This window comes from Enhydra lutris, unplaced genomic scaffold (genome assembly GCF_002288905.1).
Source record: "Enhydra lutris kenyoni isolate GAN:26980312 unplaced genomic scaffold, ASM228890v2 scaffoldscaffold45, whole genome shotgun sequence".
Lineage (NCBI taxonomy): Eukaryota > Metazoa > Chordata > Mammalia > Carnivora > Mustelidae > Enhydra > Enhydra lutris.
In genome coordinates this window covers 11,926,970-11,945,234 of record NW_019154129.1, presented here as the reverse complement: position 1 = coordinate 11,945,234, position 18,265 = coordinate 11,926,970, and the positions used below count along the sequence as shown (strand labels likewise).

Genomic DNA, 18,265 nt, shown 5'->3' with positions numbered 1-18,265 from the left:
TAACGCCCAGGTGCTCACAGCATTCACACTGCCTGCACTGCCCTTCTTCGTCCTGCCTGCTGGAATTCTATCTGTCCTCCAGAGGTGAATTCTAACTCCATCTCTTCCATCACCCTTCTTTGATCTGCCTCTTCTCCATGATCTCTCCTTGTTCTAGAACCCTTTAATAGTCACCTGTATCATTCACTCTGCACTTACTCCCATCTGTAATGTTTATGTCTTGTCACCTGAATTCCTAAAAGGCAAGGCCCACAACATTTGCTTTTCTCTACAAGTTCCTTTTGGTGTCAACAATTTGGTGTGGCTGTACAATTAGCACTTGTTTTATACACTGGGGCAATGTTTCTTATAAAGTCAATGGCGTTACCAGAACCTTCTGGCTTCCAGAGTGTCTCTGGCTCTCAAAGCTCTGGGCCAGTGACTCCCTTGAATACTGTCATCAAAAGGTGGTAAATTGTTCTGTGACAGAGAACTGGGTATACTGGTGTATCTACACGGTGAAGATAAACACTCCATTCAAACTCTAACGCAGGGGCGCCTGGGTGGCTCAGTGGGTTAAGCCTCTGCCTTCGGCTCAGGTCACGATCTCAGGGTCCTGGGATCAAGCCCCGAGTCGGGTTCTCTGCTCAGCAGGGATCCTACTTCCCACCCTACCCCCGCCTGCCTCTCTGCCTATTTGTGATCTTTCTCTGTCAAATAAATAAAATCTTTTAAAAATAAAATAAAACAAAATAAACTCTAACCCAAGGGGTGCCTGAGTAGCTCAGTCCATTAAGCATCTCGTTCAGCTCAGGTCATGATCTCAGGGTTCTGGGATGGAGCCCCACGTCAGGCTCCCTGCTTAGCGGGGAGCCTGTTTCTCCCTCTCCCTCTGCCTCTCCCCTGCTTATGCTCTCTTGTGCAGGCTCTCTGCAAAAAAAACAATAAATAAAATCTTTAAAGAACAAAACAAAACAGAAAACCCTCTAACCCCGGCTGAGCACTCCGGTATGTACACTCCTGAATGAGTGAAGAACACTTTATAAGAGATCTTGCTATAGAATATCATAACATATATTTTAACCACGGCTATTAGACTCCTCAGAAAACTCACATTTTCAAACCCAAAACCACATTTTTCTCTAAAAGTGGTAAGTAGAAATGCAACTACTTAAACCATCTAGCTACACCCAGGTAATCAAATCCAAGTAATAACAAGAAAGCTGAACAAATCACCTGAAACTCAGGTAAATACACATTCTCTTCTTCACTGTGACCAAATGACCTATCAAAGAATCTCAAATGAATGGTCCTGATTTCACTGTAAACCTCACTCATGAAGCACAATGATAAACAGCCATTAAAAGAGAAACAAACATAGCCCTTATAAGAAGAACTACCTATGGGAGTCGATAAAGAGATGTCAGAGATAATTTTATTGTGATTATCATACTCAGAAGATAGTGAATTCTATTTTTCACTCGACTGAAATTGTTATAGGCCCCAAGACAATTTCTAGGAGCTAAGAACAGCACCTTTTATTTACGTATAAAGACAAAACAATACGCCATTCTGACAGACTACAGTAAAAATGACCTAGGGTCCCTAGAATATTCTCACAAGCAGCTCAGATACAGGACAACGCCCAAAGAAAGGGAAAGCGAAACTCTTGATGAACACTACTCACTGATCTTCTGTTCCAAAAAACTTCACAAAGAAGCATTTCTTTCCACGTGGTTTCTTCAAGTCTTTGGGTGGATTAACAATCTGGGGAGTAAAAGGGGGAGAAAAGGTTTTTCCATACTTCTAAGTTGGTTAAAAAAAAGGAAACAAAAGGAATATGTTTAAAGAGAACCCAGGTAGTACATATCTAAGTCTGGCACTTTTCTACTGAGATGTGTAGAAATGTGCAAATATTCTTTACGTTCCCTACATCTACCATGTAGCACTGTTCAGTAGGTAGAATATCCCTTCTGCTGGAATTGGCACTGTTTTAAAAGCAGTTAAAACTAAGATCAACATCAACCCCCCCAACCACGTGACCCTGTCATCACTGAAGAAATGTAAAGAACAGTTCTAAAAATACATCAGTAAAGTAAAAATGTTAGGTGGTGTCTATGTTTATCACTGTAAGCAGTGGATAATGTATAGAATTACTGAATCAATATGTTGTCCACCCCAAAACGACTATTATGTTTTGTTAATTATGCTTCAAGTAAAAAAAAAAACCACTGTGCAAGGAGAGTTGAGGCAGGTAATAATGACAATGAGAACAACTGAGGCAATGAAAATGCCATATTGCAAAGAAACAGTCTAAAGACATTTCCTGGGCTCCTTGCAAGAATATAAAAAGAGAACATTTGGAAAGCTATGACGGATCGCCTCATGCAAAATCTGGAATGCCAACTTCTGCAAAGATGCACTGGAGCAGCACATATGGTAACATGGAAAGAAGATTTAAACTTAGTTGGGACAAAAATACTTTGACTTTTCACTAACCTACATTTAGACTCCTCTCTTCCTGGGGAATTTATTTTCTTCTCCTTTTGTTACATTTAAGTGTAAAGCTAAATTCAAATTAGAATTGATTTCCAGGATTAAAAAACTTCACCAAAACCACCTCTGATTCAAGAGATAAGCATTTACTGCAGATTACAAGATCTTGTTTATATTATATTGCCTTTTCTAAACCAACAGTAGAGAGAGAAAAACTCTTTTGAGTTATTTATTTTTTGGAAGGTTTTATTCATTTATTTGACAGAAAGAGAGACAGCGAGAGAGGGAACACAAGCAGGGGCAGTGGCAGAGGGAGAAGCAGGCTTTCCGGGGAGCAGGGAGCCTGATGCGGGGCTCAATCCCAGGATCCAGGGATCATGACCCGAGCTGAAGGCGGATGCCTAACAACTGGGCCATCCAGGCACCCCTCTGAGTGTTATTTAAATAGGTCCAGTTTCACTAAATGCCAGAAACTGAGGGGAATGAATCTTACAGTCTCCAGCTCCTCAAACCCACTTCACATATCTTCCAATAGTAGCAAGACACTCACCTTTCCTGGCCAAGGAGGATACCGGCCGAGTTTCCCCCTAGAGAAAACACACAGTCAGCATTTGCCCTGGAAAAGCCAGTCCATCTCCTTCAACCCACTCAACGTCAAATTTAGTTTCCTAACTCTCCACCTGCACCCTCAAGTGCCAGAACAAAAACTGGCAAACAGGAGGTCTTAATTTGGCTTCCACAGCTGGGCCCAAGAGGCCCAAACTCTTCAGAAATGAAATACAGAAGTGCATAAAGTATGTGCATTCTTTGGGTGACAGGGAAGACAGAACAACGAAACCAAGAGTCACTTGTATAGAGCCTCCCCGTGACGGGGGTTGGAGGGTAGTTTGCTCTGGAAACACAGACTTCCCCTTACAAAGTCTGGTTTAATTCGCGAGCCCGGCTTTGACAAATGCTAATGGAAACCTTCCTCTGGGTCGAAAAGTGAGCTACGTCGCTCCAGGGAAGCGGCGACAGTCAGTCTTGGTTCGGGCGGTTGTCTGGGACACAGAAGCAGACCACAAGAGGCACCCAAGAAGGCACTGCTTACTGCCAAGCCTTCAGCTGTAAAGGAGAAGTCCCCCTTCCATTTCTTCACGGGGCAGCGCCAGCAGTCCGGTTTCGACACCCCCAGCCAAGTAGCCCGCACAGGTCGTTTCCATTTCAACGCGAGTTTTGACGGGCTTGCCCAGGCGAGATGGTCCCGCCGGCTCCCCGACTTTCCCGCTGTCTGAGGAGCCTCAGCAAGACCCCAAGGACCCGGCGTCCGCGGGAGCTGTGCGGCGCCAGAGACTCCCTTCACGGTGGCCGCCGGCGTGCAGGTGCGGAGCGAAGCCCTCCCCTAGGCGGCCCTGGGGTTCAGAGCCCAGCCCGCCGCGGCCACTCTCGGCCTCAGTCCCCCGGGGCCGGGCTGCCCCTTCCGCCCGGCGTAGCTCCCAGCGCTGGCCCCTCATCTCGCCCTCTCTCCGCAGCCTGGAGCGCATAGAAAGGAAGCTCCGGGGCTGTCCGCAAACCCCGCGCACAGTGGGGGAGCTCCCCGGCGCACCTCGCTTAGCCCTGGCCGCCCGGACTCACCACACCAAATCGCCGAGCCGCAGACTCACAGCCGCCATCTTACCACCCAACCACCGCCGACGCACGGGCCGCCGGGAACATCAGGTCGCCCCGGCGCCGCCCATTGGAGTGCGCCCGGCCACGTGACGAGGGCCGGCTGTCATCGGCCACGCCGCTGCCCTGACGTCACCGCGCCCTCAGGGGTTCATTGGCCAGCGGAGCTGCACGTGACCCGGGCGCCGCGGTCTCGGCGCGCCGGAGTCCGGAGTCTCCCGGCTCCTTCCCCCTCCCTCCGGCTCGTGACAACGGAGCGCCCGCGGTCTGAGGCGGCGGAGGTGGCGGCGACGGTGCGGCCGTTCGAGTTCGCGACGGAGCCAGCCCTAGCGGCCCGCCCCGCCCCTGGGCTCTGGCCTCCAGCCCCCTCCGGTCGGCGCTTCCGTTACGGCCGTTAGTCCCGCGCGGGGGCCGGCCGTGTCGCCACACCGGGAGCTGCCCTGACGGACCTCGGCGCGGCCTGGAAGCCTGTCTCCGCCCGCGCCCGGGGCCCGCGCCCGGCGCCCGCGCCCGGCGGGCTCTGCGTGGCCTCGCCCGGGGGGCGGACGGGTCTTTCGGTGCGCGCTTTCTAACGGCCGGCGTCCGGGGAGCGGCTCGGAGCCCGCGTTCGCCGCCTCAAGTTCTCCCGGGGCGCCAGTTGCAGCCCGCCCGAGGTCTCGAGCTGCTCGACCGACGTGGAGCCGGCGTCTCTCCGCTTCCTCCGGGGCCGGGGCGGCGGCACGGCCGGCGAGGCTCCCCCGGGCGCGTGGGGACCCGGCCATGGGCCGCGGCGCGGGTTGGCCGCCCGCCGGGAAGCATGGCTCGGGGGCCGGCCGCTAGCAGCGCCGCAGCCCGGGCGCCCGGGCCGGCATGAGGACGGCCGCGGGGGGACGAGTGCGGCCCTAGGGGCCGTAGCCTGCGTCGCGCCGGGGACAAAGGTGCGTGTCTTTGTCGGGACCGGGCTCTCACGTACCTCTCGTTGTAGTTTGACACTTTTAGAGAAGTTGGGAGCTGGCTGTTGTCACCACAGGAAGGCAGATGCTCGCGTAGTTTCAGTACGTGAAAACCAAGGCGTTGAATGGGGAACTGTTCACCAGCAGTTCAGCACAGGGCCCAAGCACCCGGGTGGAGAATAACAGTTTTTGAAAAGGTCCCAATCCCTCTTGGAGACCCCACATAGTTTACGTGTCGACTTAGAGTTTTTCTTGAGTCGCCCTCTTGCTTGGAAAAAGGTGGTGGATCCTCACGCATCTCCAGTAGGTGTTTCTGTTATAGAGAGACTTTGGTTGTAAGAGTGTTTTGTTTGTTTGTTTAGTGAGTTGGCTTGTCGGAAGCTTCGTTTTTCTTGGAGTTCAGTTTCCCTTAAGTACCGGCAGTTAGTTTCAGGAGCTGTCATTTACTGTTTCATATTGTCTTAAGGGCAAACCAGTTATTGAAAACACATTTAAGATTTCCAGGAAATGATTTCATAAAATTCAACACGTTCTTAATTTTAAAACTCTTTAGTTTTCGAGCAATTGAAGGATATTTTAATGGTTTGATTAAAATATACGAATTTTAAATCAACATCACATTGGGCCTAGAGGCATTCCCATGAGAGTCAGAACATGGCAAAGAATATATGTTTAATGCTATTTTGGAAGTTCTAGCCAATGCAATAAGACATGAAACAAAAATAGAGACATTTCAGAAAGAAGAAAAAATTCTCATTTCCAGAAATGACAGGGCAGCCTATTGTGGAGGGGGGAAGGGAAAGCCATTAAATAAGTAAGGAGACTAATTACAAAGTCATCATACAAAATTAGGTTTTTCTGTTTCACTGATAATCAGTTTGAAAATACAACATTTGGGGCACCTGTATGGCTCAGTCATTAAGCGTCTGCCTTTGGCTCAGGACCTGGTCCCAGGTTCCTGGGATCAAGCCCAGAGTCCCACTCGCCGCTTCTTAGGAAGCCTGCTTCTCCCTCTCCCATTCCCCTGGCTTGTGTTCCCTCTCTCCCTGCCCCTGTCAAAAAAAAAAAAAAAAGAGGATGTATGATGAAAAAAAAGTGTGATTCCTGGGAATAAACCAAGATGCAGAAGAAGGCTAGTGTTTCTTGGATGAGGTTTTTTGGGAGTGATGTTTTTGTGTGTACAGTACTGTGCTTTTGTTTAGAGTGATGTTCAATTTGTTAAAATTGAGTATTTAAATATTTAGTTTTTCTTAAGCCTTTTAAGTTTCACTCCCAAATCTTTTTTCTTTTAAAGATTTTTATTTATTTTGAGAGGGAGGAAAAGGGAATGGGGAGAGGTGGAGGGAGAAAAAAGGGGAAAGAATCCCAAGCAGACTCCATGCTGAGCGGGATATGGGGCTTGATCTCACAACCCGAGATCATGACCTGAGCCCAAACCAAGTGTTGGACACTGAACCAGCTGAGCCACCCAGGTGCCCCCCCCATCTTACTTTACTTATAAATCTAAGAGTAGTTATATAAAAATAAAAATATTTGACTCCTGACAAAGCTTCAATTAAGGTACCAGTTCAAAAGATTACTTTCCACTAAACAATGAATTTTTTTTGCAAATGTTAACTACCCTTAAAAGTTTTAAACTGCATTTAAAGTTTTTGTTTTTTTAGCAGGTCCATGCCTCAGCGTGGAACCCAAAGCCAGACTTGAACTCATGGCTCTGAGATCAAGACCTGAGCTAAGATAAAAGCCCAATGCTTAACCAACCAAGCCACTCAGGCACCCCTACGTTTAAAGTTTTATATGCTGCTTCTTTGAAATGCTTCAGACTTCTGAAATGGTGAATTTATAAGCCTAATGGTAAAATCTTTCCAAAGACATAACTCTTGTAATGTCTTCTCTTCCGACAGATGTAGAATTAGGTTTAAATGAACACTTTGATACTTGCATTAACCATTTCAAATTAAAATTGTAAGTCTAATAAGTCAATCATTATTATGTGTGATTTTCTTAAATGTTTCAAATAACTTCGTAACACGTAGCAAGCACTTATGGTGATTATAAAATTTAATCCAAAATCTAATTACTAAGTGTTAATATGTTATAGGTTTGATTTACTTTATTCTCTGGTCTTATTTGTAAAGTCATACAACTGAGAGAAGCAGTTTTACCATCCAGGTAAAACATGCAATGTCTAACATTAGGACCATGCTAAGGGTACTTTTTAAAAAGTACTGCTTACGGGCATCTGGGTGGCTCAGTTGTTAAAGTGTCTGCCTTGGGCTCAGGTCATGATCCCAGCATCCTGGGATTGAGCCCCATTTCCCCATATTGGGCTCCCTGCTCAACGGGGAGCCTGCTTCTCCCTCTCCAGCTCCCCTGTGCTTGTTCTCTGTCATAAATAAATGAAATCTAAAAAAAAAAAAATTACTGTCTGGACAAGGACAGGAACCTGGTTGCCCCTTCCAGGGTGAACGTCCTATATTGCATCTGTTAACTTGCATGTTCCCTTCTTATAGTGAGACCTTGCCTGCTTGTGTCAGTGGGGGACCTTTAAGCATCAGCTTTCAGCTGTGATTTATTTTCACAACTCAGGGCATCATGAATGTCCTGGGGCCCCTGAAAGGTTTTTTTAGGGGAATTTTTCCCCAACATTTTAGCGCGTGATGGTTTTTTGCACTACTAATCTATTTTGCTGCTAATTACTTTGCTACCTACTTAGGATTATTCTAACTCTTCATTTTTAGATATTTTACTCCCTGATCTTAGCAATCAGAATTTTTGGTCATAGTAGAAAAAATGAACATTACGTATATAGTAAACATTCTTACATGGGGATATATGTGACGTGTAAATCTTCTTGGATTAGTTTCTACTAATCATTCATTACTGTCAAAATACAGTGAGCTTTTTTTTGGAATTTGTCAAAATAATTCTAAAGTTGACCTGAAATAATAAATAGGCTGGAATAACTATTTTTAAAAGAATAATAAGGATGAATTTTTGATTAAAGGTATTAAAATACACCATAGAAATTTTTCGAAACAGTATAGTTTGGTTAAACAATGTCTACATATACTAGATTAACAGGTTACATTTTAGTAACAGATCTTAAGATGTCTAATGCATTACTATATAACAAAAGCCAAATCAGCAGGGAAAAGAAAGGTTAGGGATTGAGGCTGGGAAGAAGCCAAGTTAGAGTACAATGTGAAAACTAAGTTAAAATTTCCTTTATACCTCACTTTAATCTAAATTAAACAGTAACAAAGCAGAAAAATGTAGTTGTAAGTGGTATGACAGGCATTGTATATATCAAAATTTATAGATTTATAAGAATTGTAAAAAGCTATGATTTTTAAAAATTATTTTTATTAACATATAATGTATTATTTGCCCTAGGGGTACAGGTCTGTGATTTATCAGGCTTACACATTTCACAGCACTCACCATAGCACATACCCTCCCCAATGTCCATCACTTAGCCACCCTCTCCCTGCCCCCACGCCCTTCTGGCAACCCTCAGTTTGCTTTGTGAGATTGAGAGCCTCTTATGATTTGTCTCCCTCCCAGTCCCATCTTGTTTCATAAAAAGCTGTGATTTTTTTTTTCAACCATTTCCTTAATGCTGGATATTGAGGTGGTTTTTTAAAATCATTTTTCTTGTATAAACAGGGCTGCAGTAAATATTTTTATTTAGTGGCATTGTAGAAAGTTCACACTCGAGTGTGTTTTAAAAAGCAGGACGTATAAAAAAAAAAAAAAAGCAGGACGTATATAGTATAGATGATACCTGAAGCACCACACAAAAATTGTGTGTGTGTGGGTGTGTGTGTGTGTGTTTGGATATTTATATTCCGTAAACCCTTGGTATTCTGAGCTTTACTATCTATTTTGACCATTTCCAAGCAACTTTGAAGGTCTTTGGCATGTGATAATTTTTCATTTTGCTGAGGCCAAGTTTTGGGTGGAGAGGCAGGTGTGTTAGGAAATGAGCCGAGCCCCAGTCCTCTTGAGACACTGTTTTTTTTTTTTTTTTTTTTTTTAAAGATTTTTGTTTATTTATTTGACAGAGATCACAAGTAGGCAGAGAGGCAGGCAGAGAGAGAGAGAGAGGAGGAAGCAGGCTCCCCGCTGAGCAGAGAGCCCTCTACGTGGGGCTCGATCCCAGGACTCTGGGATCATGACCCGAGCCAAAGGCAGAGGCTTTAGCCCACTGAGCCACCCAGGCGCCCCGACACTGGTTTTTTACTTACCCAGAAGAGGCCGTACCTTCTGTGATCTGCTGAAAACTTTCTCATTGTAAAGATAGGCCCTAAATGTAAGTGCAGTGCTGGTGATGAAAATATAGAGATCTTAAGAAAGAGATTATTCTCAACCAGAAAAAAAAAGTGTCGGATAAATTGAACGAAAAATACTACTCTCTAGTGGTGTTTGCAGTTTTGAGGATTCTTTAAGGCCCTATCAGAATGGATTCTCTAACATCAAAGAACTATTGACTAGGCATAGAAAAAAAGACTAGAAAGAAGTATGCTGAACACTATCTCTCAATGATAGGATTTGGGGTGATTTACATTTACATTTAAAAATGGTATATTTAAGATGAATAGTATTGAAGAACAAAGAAGCAGTGAGTGGTAATAAAGATCAACTTAACAAAGGATTCTTCTTGACAAAGAAATTCTTTTAAGCTTGAATCTGAGTAGTTGAACAGGAAAAATCACCATTTTTATCATCTTGGTTTGACCTGGCCCTTCTTTTAATGTTAACAGAAGCCATGCAGTGACACCCGCTAAGACTTGTTGGTAGCCATGTCGGAGCCCCACAGGGTCCAGTTCACCTCTCTCCCAGGTTCTCTGAATCCTGCATTTTTGAAGAAATCCCGGAAAGAGGAGGCTGGGGGAACAGAACAGCATCAGGACTCTGAGCCGGCTGCGGCAGCTGTTCGGATTACACTCACCCTCTTCGAGCCGGACCACAAGCGCTGTCCAGAGTTCTTCTACCCGGAGCTGGTGAAGAACATACGAGGGAAGGTGAAAGGCCTTCAACCTGCAGACAAGGTACACCCGAGCAGCCTCAGACTCTGAGACTTTCAGACTCTGTCTGCGGATACAGTGCATGGCACATCCTGTGCAAAAGGGGCTTCTGAAGGGTGGAAGCAAGACTAGAAAGGCTCTGGCTATCCCAAGATCATGGTAGTTAGTCCAAAGCAGTCACAAGGTGTGCTGGTTTTGCCACGGGCAGGAAAGGATAGAATTCTTTCTAGAACCATTCTCCTGATGTATGCTAGAGAGAACACTGTGCATCCAAGGCTAATATGAATTATGGCTAATAATAAACAATGAAGCTTTTCACGCCAAGGTTATACGTGTTATGTGTAAACGTGAGCAGTCCCTGGCTGTTCCAGCCCTGGAATTTGGTGCTGGACATTTTTCTTTTCCAATGGAATCTCACTCTGGTTAGTGTAAGGGGCAGACGAGAAAAGACCCTGACTGCTCATCTCTTCTGAACAGTGAGATTCTGGATAGTTTCTTTGCCTGGATGGATGGAGACCTGTTTTTGTGTTTTTTTTTTTTTTTTTTTTAATATATTTTGTTTGTCAGAATTGGGTCGTAGCCTTTAGGTCTTTTGAGAATCAGTTTGATTTCTTAAATTTTTTTTTAATGACCTATTTATTTTCCCGGCAGATTTGTTTTGTTCAGTATGGAACTTCTCAAACATGCTCAGAGGAAGAGAGTAGTGTAAAAGCCCGCATGTACCCATCACCACCTTCAGCTATTACTGATGTTTTGATAATTAACATTATAAAATTTTAAAGAATACCATTTGCTGAATTAAATACATAAGAAAAATGCATATATGATAAATTAACAGGTTGATGCATTTTCACAAGCTCAATACACCCATGTATCCTGTGCCTGGATTATAAAATACAATATTTTCCAAGACACCAGAAATCCTCTTCCTGCTCTTCCAAAATACTACACAGGCCCACTGCTCTGATTTGGAGTATTTTGGTTGCTAGAGTGGCTCTTAGTAAAATGAGGATCAGCCTGGTACAGGGTGCTTGAGGGTAGAATGAGATCATGTAGGTACAATTTTTGGCAGCATAACTCAGTGGCCCGTGCTCCTTCATTTTTAATTCACTGTTGTGTTGTTGGGGGTGAGTGCCTTTGGTTAGGAGGATTATCTGTTTTCTTTGCTCAGGTTAAAATGTGTTTCCCTGATTAAGATCTGATTAACTGAATGGAAGCCAATAAGTTTCTGTGAAGGGTCAACCTGTTATTTGAGGGCTTTTGGGCAGAATGAGAAAAAAATAATTTCAAATCCATTCATGATTTTTTTTTCCAAGGTCGGAATGGGATCATCTTCCTTGAGAGGAAGAGACAGTAGCAGGGATTGGTTGAGGTCTTTATTTATGAGTTTAACTGAAATTAGAACTCTAGTACTCTGATTCCACCTTTTTGAGGGATCCAGACGTTCTCCATAGCAGAAAAATGTATGGAGCATACACAGAGAGCTTTGGATTCAGTTTAAGGGGATTCATTCCTGGCCCTCAGATTCAGAACTCCTGAATCTTTGTGTCTACTCTGTGGTTTTCAAAGTATTATGTAATCTGATGGATTCATGTATTAATTCAGTTAGTGTGTGTGTGTATGTGTGTGTGTGTGTGTGTATATATATATATTTTTTTTTTAAGATTTTATTTATTTATTTGACAGAGATCACTAGTAGACGGAGAGGCAGGCAGAGAGGAGGAAGCACTCTCCCCGCTGAGGAGAGAGCCCGATGCGGGGCTCAATCCCAGGACCCTGGGATCATGACCCAAGCTGAAGGCAGAGGCCTTAACCCAATGAACCACCCACGCACATATATATTTATTTATTTATTTATTTTTTAAAAGATTTTATTTATTTGACAGAGAGAGACCCAGCAAGAGAAGGAACACAAGCAGGGGGAGTGGGAGAGGGAGGAAACAGGCTTCCCACCGAGCAGGGAGGCCGATGCAGGGCTCAGTCCCAGAACCCTGGGATCATGACCTGAGCTGAACGCAGACACTCAACAACTGAGCCACCCAGGTGCCCCAGCATATATTTCTTATAAAGGCACTGGGCAAGATGCTGAGGACTATATAAAGGTGGAGAAGCCACTATCCCAGCCTCAAAGGAGCTTTCAGTCTTGTAGGTACTTTAGAATTAAGCCAACACAGGTAACGGGAGTTACAATGTGGCGGTTGCTAAGTCTCATGTAAAAACAAACCCTGCAGGGCTTGGACAGCAGAGAGCTTACATTCTGGATGCTGTGCGTGGACAGAGGTGGACCTTCATGCGCGCAAAAGTAGTCCTTTTTGGACAACTACTGGTTGCAAGACATGAGAGAGTATGCATTGTATCCAGTATTTCTATAGATTGGTGGAAGTTCTTTAAATTACTTAAAGTGCTTGAGTTATGTGTGATCATTATAGAAAACATAAGGTACAGATGAGTGTATGTTTTAAAGAACACTCACTTGTGGCACTTATATGTACGTTCCACAATATCTCATTTAACTGGTCCTCATGAGTGGATGGGATTCCAGTGGGCAGGGATGGGAGGGTCTTAAGACGGGCATCCAGTCTTTAGTGATTTTTGTCTACTTAAATTCCATTTAGGAGTCTTTTATTAAAATTAAGGTTCCTTGCCAAAGAAACTTAAAGTCCAACTCTGGAAAATTTACTTGATGAGAAAAATGGAAAACTACGTTCATGGAGTAGAAATAAAACTGGAAAACCATATGAAAATATTGGGAGTGGGTACTGACATTGGGAGGAAAGATAAGATTATTGATCCATCAAGATAAGCTTCTAGGCAAAAGGAATGCTATGAACCTGGTTATGACTATTTTTTGTTTTGTTTTGACTATTGATAGCAGTGAGGGAAGTGCAGGTTCATACCACTCTACTAAGAAATACAGCAGAATAGCTCTCCAGGACTTGTACTACTTTCAGTGGGTTCTTAACCTTTTTGAGCCATTGACTGCTTTGGAAGTCAGTGAAGCCTATGGACCTTCTTAGAGTTTTTAAATGCGTGGAATAGTTTTTAGGGTTACAAAGGAAACCAACTGGGGGCGCCTGGGTGGCTCAGTTCATTAAGCAACTGCCTTCGGGTGAGGTCATGATCCTGGAGTCCCAAGATCGAGTCCCACATTGGGCTCCCTGCTCAGCAGGGAGTCTACTTCTCCCTCTGATCTTCTCCCCTCTCATGCTCTCTCTCTTTCTCTCTCATTCTCTCATATAAATAAATACAATCTTCAAAAAAAAAAAAAAAACACCCAAAAACAAAGGAAACCAACTCTATTGAAACAGTTCTATACAGGTTGAGCATCCCTAACTAAATGCCCTTTGCCATATTTGGAGCCCTCTAGGACATAGGGCTTTGGTGGGCAGTTGTAGGCATTTAGTTAAGTTTTGTTGAATTATGTGAATGGAAACTTTATTTCCTTTAGTAACTAAGGTAAACACTGTTGGGAGAGTAGCATGTGTTTTATCTTGTCTTTTTTGAAAAAGCTGTTTTCATTATGCAGTTCATGGGTATCGAGTAGTCAGTGCAGGTATTATGAATAGGATTGTGGGAATTTTTTTGTGACTCTTATTTTTGTGGAATGGTCTCTTTACAGAAGAAAGATCTCTCAGATCCTTTCAATGATGAAGAAAAGGAAAGGCATAAAGTGGAGGCCCTTGCCCGGAAATTTGAAGAAAAATATGTAAGATTCCTCTCTTGGGCAACAAAACAACCTCGTTGAGTGGGAGAGGTTTCCAGACATTTTTATGTTCCTTTAGTGGATTATCATCTAAACAAGTACAGAGGTTGGAGAGAACAAAATGCAATTATTAGATAAATGCATTAAGGTACAGAAAATGCATGTGGCAGGCACTGGTGTGTGAAGCTAAATGGATGAATGAGCAAGAAGGGCCTTTTATTCCTAGAGTTTATGCTTAGAATAAATGTTTTGATACAAAGCATAAAAGCCATTTAGTTCCTTCTTCTGTTTTAGGTCATTTTATGCAGATACAAATCTGTTTTTTTAGAAGATCTTCAAGGGAATGGGGTTTGGAGTGGGTGTAGGGGTGTGTGTGTGTGTGTGACTGCTTCACTGATTTTACAACCTTAGTCACTAGTTGATGGAATTCAGGGCAACTGTTAATTCTGCATATCAGAGAAAGTGTGTGGCCTTAGACGTAAACATTTCTTGTTAAGAGGGTGGGCCTCATGCTATGTGTTTTTACTACAGTTACACGTGGATAAAACACATAACCTATTTTAAATTTTAGGGTGGAAAGAAACGTAGAAAAGATAGGATACAGGACCTGATTGACATGGGATATGGTTACGACGAATCTGACTCCTTCATTGATAATTCTGAGGCGGTAAGTCCTTACTGAAAATGCCCCTGGAGTCACCACACCCTGGCTTCTGCTGATGATGGCCTGGAGGTGGAGGTTGGGTTGGTCTGGGCATGCTCTCAGGGTGAAGAAAAGACCGCCCTGGTGAGAGAGAGAGAGAGAGCGAGGAAGTGACACGCTTGATCAGGCCATGTTTCCCTCACTGAAAATGTTGACCAGATTTGTCCAAACACCTTTGAGCTTGGACATCCGTGGTTGACCAGAAGCAGGTCTTGTCTGAAAAGTCACCGAAGAACACAGTCATATCTGCTCTACCAAGTCCCACTCTGTACGTTTGGACTAGAGTACCAAAACTTGGAGCTGACTGTTTGTTTCCCCCCTTCAGTATGATGAGCTTGTTCCGGCTTCTTTGACTACAAAGTATGGAGGATTTTACATTAACTCGGGAACCCTGCAGTTTAGACAAGCATCCGAGTCTGAGGATGACTTCATTAAAGAAAAGAAGAAGAAATCTCCAAAGGTTAGAATGATACTTGCTTTTGGATTTCAGAAGTGCTTTCCTTGTATGACTTCATAAGATCAGTAGGTGACTTGCCAAAATGCTGGTGTAGGATGGCTCAGGAGCTTGGTGGAAAGGCATGAGCTGTGCCGAGACTGACAGGTCACTTCTCACACCTGTACTGTGGCAAGGTGCTGTGAACCTGGAGGTGTCCATGCCTGTGTCCGAGTAGGCTCAGCAGGGATTTGTTTCTCGAGGTGGTCTCAGGGCGGGGACTTAAGGCAGTGAAGGGTGTGGAGTGAGGGGAGTTTGCACCAGCCTTGCTGTGTCTCTTCTGTGGACATGTAGAGGACTTCAGTTCCCAGGGCTGTCACCCCACCAAAAATAAGTTAGCCTTAAGATAAGTTTATTTTGAAATCTGCCCACCACTGCCTGTGTGTTTCAAATAAGAGGGCCCATATACAGCTAACTTGAACTAGAAAAGTTTCGGGCTACAGAATGGCCTCTTGCCTCGGCCCTGGGTGCTTCCAGGAGACACTGTCAGTGGGAACGCTGTGTTGACCTGTTGCAGGTCTGTGGTCCAGGGACCGATCTGAAAGCTGTTGCTCAAGATGGCAATAAGACAGCTCTCAGGATGTGCCCTGGGCGGAGCAAGGCCAGTGCTGTGTAGTGCACTTGCTCCCTGAGTTAGGGAGCCGTGTAACTGTGCCTTGTCTTTAATTCTCAGAAGCGGAAGTTGAAGGAAGGTGGTGAGAAGATAAAGAAGAAGAAAAAAGATGACACTTATGACAAGGAGAAGAAATCGAAAAAGTCCAAGTTTTCCAAAGCCGGGTGAGAGGCAGCAGCTTCTTTGCTAGGATAAAATCTGACCTGTTAGGGCAGGACACCTGGGAGCTGACGCGCCCTCCTCCTCACAGCTTCAGAAGAGGCAGCAGGGCCTGGCCTTCCTTTCCCTCTCACGCCTCCCGCAGTGCCCTTCTGGGCAGCTGGTGCTCTCACATCTCTGTGTGTCAGACACTGGAGCTCTCTCTGTCCCTCTGTCAGTGTTGGCGGCTATGTCTGTCACTGTGTGACTGCTGATGTTTCTTGTTCTCTTGGGCTCCCCTCCTCTGCCCCAGTTCTCCTTCCGTCTCTGCCATTTCCTTTGTCTTCTGTGGTCCTGCTTTCTTCGCCTCACTTGGTCTCACCCCAGCTGCCCTTCAAGTTGCTGCTGCTCTCTGCTGCTCCTGCTTTTTCCCGCTAAATACTTTTCTTGCCCCACACCCCTTTTCCGCAACCTTTTATTTCAGCCTGGCAGTGGTTTTTAAAAACACATCGGATATTTAGCATTCTGTGACACTGTTTTGCTAACCTGTATTAAATCTCAAGCTTTGGTCCCAGCAAGAAGGAGCTTCATATGCCAAGAGGAGGGAGGAGGAGTAACAGGGTGGCCTTGTGACTGAGGTTCCTGGAGACCGTTGTGCTGGGAGCAGGGGCGGTCTCTCATGCATTTCCCTTTAGAGGTGTACTGCAGCTCTCGTAACCAGTTTCCTCCGTGCTTGCAGCTTCACAGCCCTCAATGCCAGTAAGGAGAAGAAGAAAAAGAAATATTCTGGGGCTTTGAGTGTTAAAGAGATGCTAAAGAAATTTCAGAAGGAGAAAGAGGCTCAGAGAAAGAGGGACGAAGACCATAAGCCCGTAGCGGTCTCGTCGGCGGAAGCTCAGGGCCTACGGGAATTGGAGGGCGCCTCCGACCCCTTGCTCTCGCTCTTTGGCTCCACTTCTGACAACGACTTGCTCCAGGCAGCCACTGCCATGGACTCGCTGACTGATTTGGACTTGGAGCAGCTGCTCAGTGAGTCTCCAGAAGGAAGCCCTTTCCGTGATATGGATGATGAGAGCGATTCCCTTGGGGTGGGACTGGACCAGGAATTCAGGCAGCCCTCTTCCCTCCCTGAAGGCCTGCCTGCACCCCTGGAGAAGCGCGTTAAGGAGCTGGCTCAGGTATGGTGACACAGAGTGGCCGGGCTTTCCTGGAAGCGGTTTGGGCAGATTGACGCTGGTTCTGCACCACATGAAGCTCCCTGCCCAGAGCAACCCTTAGTGAATTAGCAGTTTTGGTGTAAGCTTTTCCAAGCTCTCTTCTCCTCCCAAGTGAGGAAACCACGAAAGCTCTGCCTGTCAGACATCACTTTTAGGCCTTTTGTGGTTCTTCCAGAGCTGGAAAATCTACTTTCTTCTGGGGGGAATTTCTGTCTTTCCATTTCCTGCCTATCAGTTCCTTCCCTGCAAATATCTTTCCTTTGGTGCATAGACTGACACTGATGCTGGCAGCAGGCGGCTGAGGCACAGATCGGTCATTTTAGTAATCTCATGAATGTTTTCAAAATTCACAAAAGCTTGCAGATGAATGTTACCCACAGAGAGTATGTGCTTAGTTGCCACTGGGTTTCAGTTGCTCCTTGAGCTTGCCTGTCATCACCATTAGGTAGTGATTACAGGAATGCCTAAGGTTCACGTGATAGATGAAAAGGAGCTGAACCTTAGTAATGTCCGTGAACCACTGAAAACAGTGATAGTCTTTGGGCTATAGCAGCCAATGGCAATTGGGAATGGATTTCTAGAGTGCTAAGAATTGTCAATTCGGTAATGTATTACTAACCGTAAACCAAGCATAGGTCATTAGTTACGATGACTTTTAATTAAAAAAACGTTTGACCTTGGGCATCATGACTCATAATGCAACTCCTGCGGCATTCATAGTCTGTAGCTTAAGTCTTAAGCCAGTGATTCTCACAGGATTTCAGAATCACTGTCATACGTAATCTCTCTTGTGTTTTAGGGAAGGGTAAATGTTAACCAGTGCTACAAATGATTTTCTTGTTTCCAAAAAAATACTTAAGCACAACATACAAAGTAAAGCAAATGTCTTACTTGGATTTCTTGTTCTTCCTCGTTAGCCTATGTGCAGTATTCTGTTTGAATGTGATGACTTAAATGAATTGTGCCATGTCAGGGATTCAGAGTATATCTTAATAGGACATTAAGTTGGAAGTAGTTGAATCTGAACTTGGCATGTTTGAGCATACTGTTCTGTGTTTGCTCTCAGAATTTGTTTAAAAATGTTCTTCTCAATCCTCCAGTTTGTAATCAAATTGTTTTGTAGCTTCTGAAAGTCTTGTTAAGCAAGTTGAGTGAGATACATGTGGCAGTAGCCAGTCATTTCTTGAGAGAAAAGTCAAAACCATTCTTGGATTTGTCCCTACCCCCACCGTAGGTAGTGTTCTAGTCTGATAACTTAGACTCATTATTTCAATTTCTTGGGAAAGATGGACCAGTGCAATGGAAACAGAATGG

The 18,265-nt window shown here is 44.7% G+C and overlaps 2 protein-coding genes across 12 annotated transcripts in view; one reads left to right on the top strand and one right to left on the bottom strand.

Moving 5' to 3' along the window:
- LOC111156011 (glyoxylate reductase 1 homolog) overlaps nt 1-4,140 on the bottom strand; it is a 34,917-nt gene extending 30,777 nt beyond the window's left edge. For all 4 annotated transcript variants that reach the window (XR_002641175.1, XM_022516539.1, XM_022516540.1 and 1 more), the window contains exons 1-3: nt 4,090-4,140; nt 3,026-3,062; nt 1,667-1,746 (exon numbers count right to left, since the gene is read on the bottom strand). Coding sequence is in view for 3 of the 4 variants with exons in the window: in XM_022516539.1 (XP_022372247.1) it covers nt 1,667-1,746; nt 3,026-3,062; nt 4,090-4,127 (155 nt within the window). In the remaining variant the exon portion in view is untranslated. The remainder of the gene's footprint in view (nt 1-1,666; nt 1,747-3,025; nt 3,063-4,089) is intronic.
- Nucleotides 4,141-4,640: 500 nt separating this feature from the next.
- The window catches only part of LOC111156017 (ubinuclein 1), a 39,659-nt gene continuing 26,034 nt past the window's right edge, over nt 4,641-18,265 (top strand). The window contains exons 1-7 of one of the 8 annotated variants that reach the window (XM_022516558.1): nt 4,641-5,039; nt 9,821-10,108; nt 13,704-13,790; nt 14,359-14,454; nt 14,816-14,950; nt 15,657-15,760; nt 16,474-16,912. In XM_022516558.1, coding sequence (XP_022372266.1) covers nt 9,860-10,108; nt 13,704-13,790; nt 14,359-14,454; nt 14,816-14,950; nt 15,657-15,760; nt 16,474-16,912 — 1,110 coding nt within the window. In that variant the 5' untranslated portion in view covers nt 4,641-5,039; nt 9,821-9,859. Of the gene's footprint in view, nt 5,040-6,575; nt 6,889-9,820; nt 10,109-13,703; nt 13,791-14,358; nt 14,455-14,815; nt 14,951-15,656; nt 15,761-16,473; nt 16,913-18,265 lie in introns of those variants that run through there. The other 7 variants (XM_022516560.1, XM_022516554.1, XM_022516557.1 and 4 more) reach the window with 7 other exon arrangements.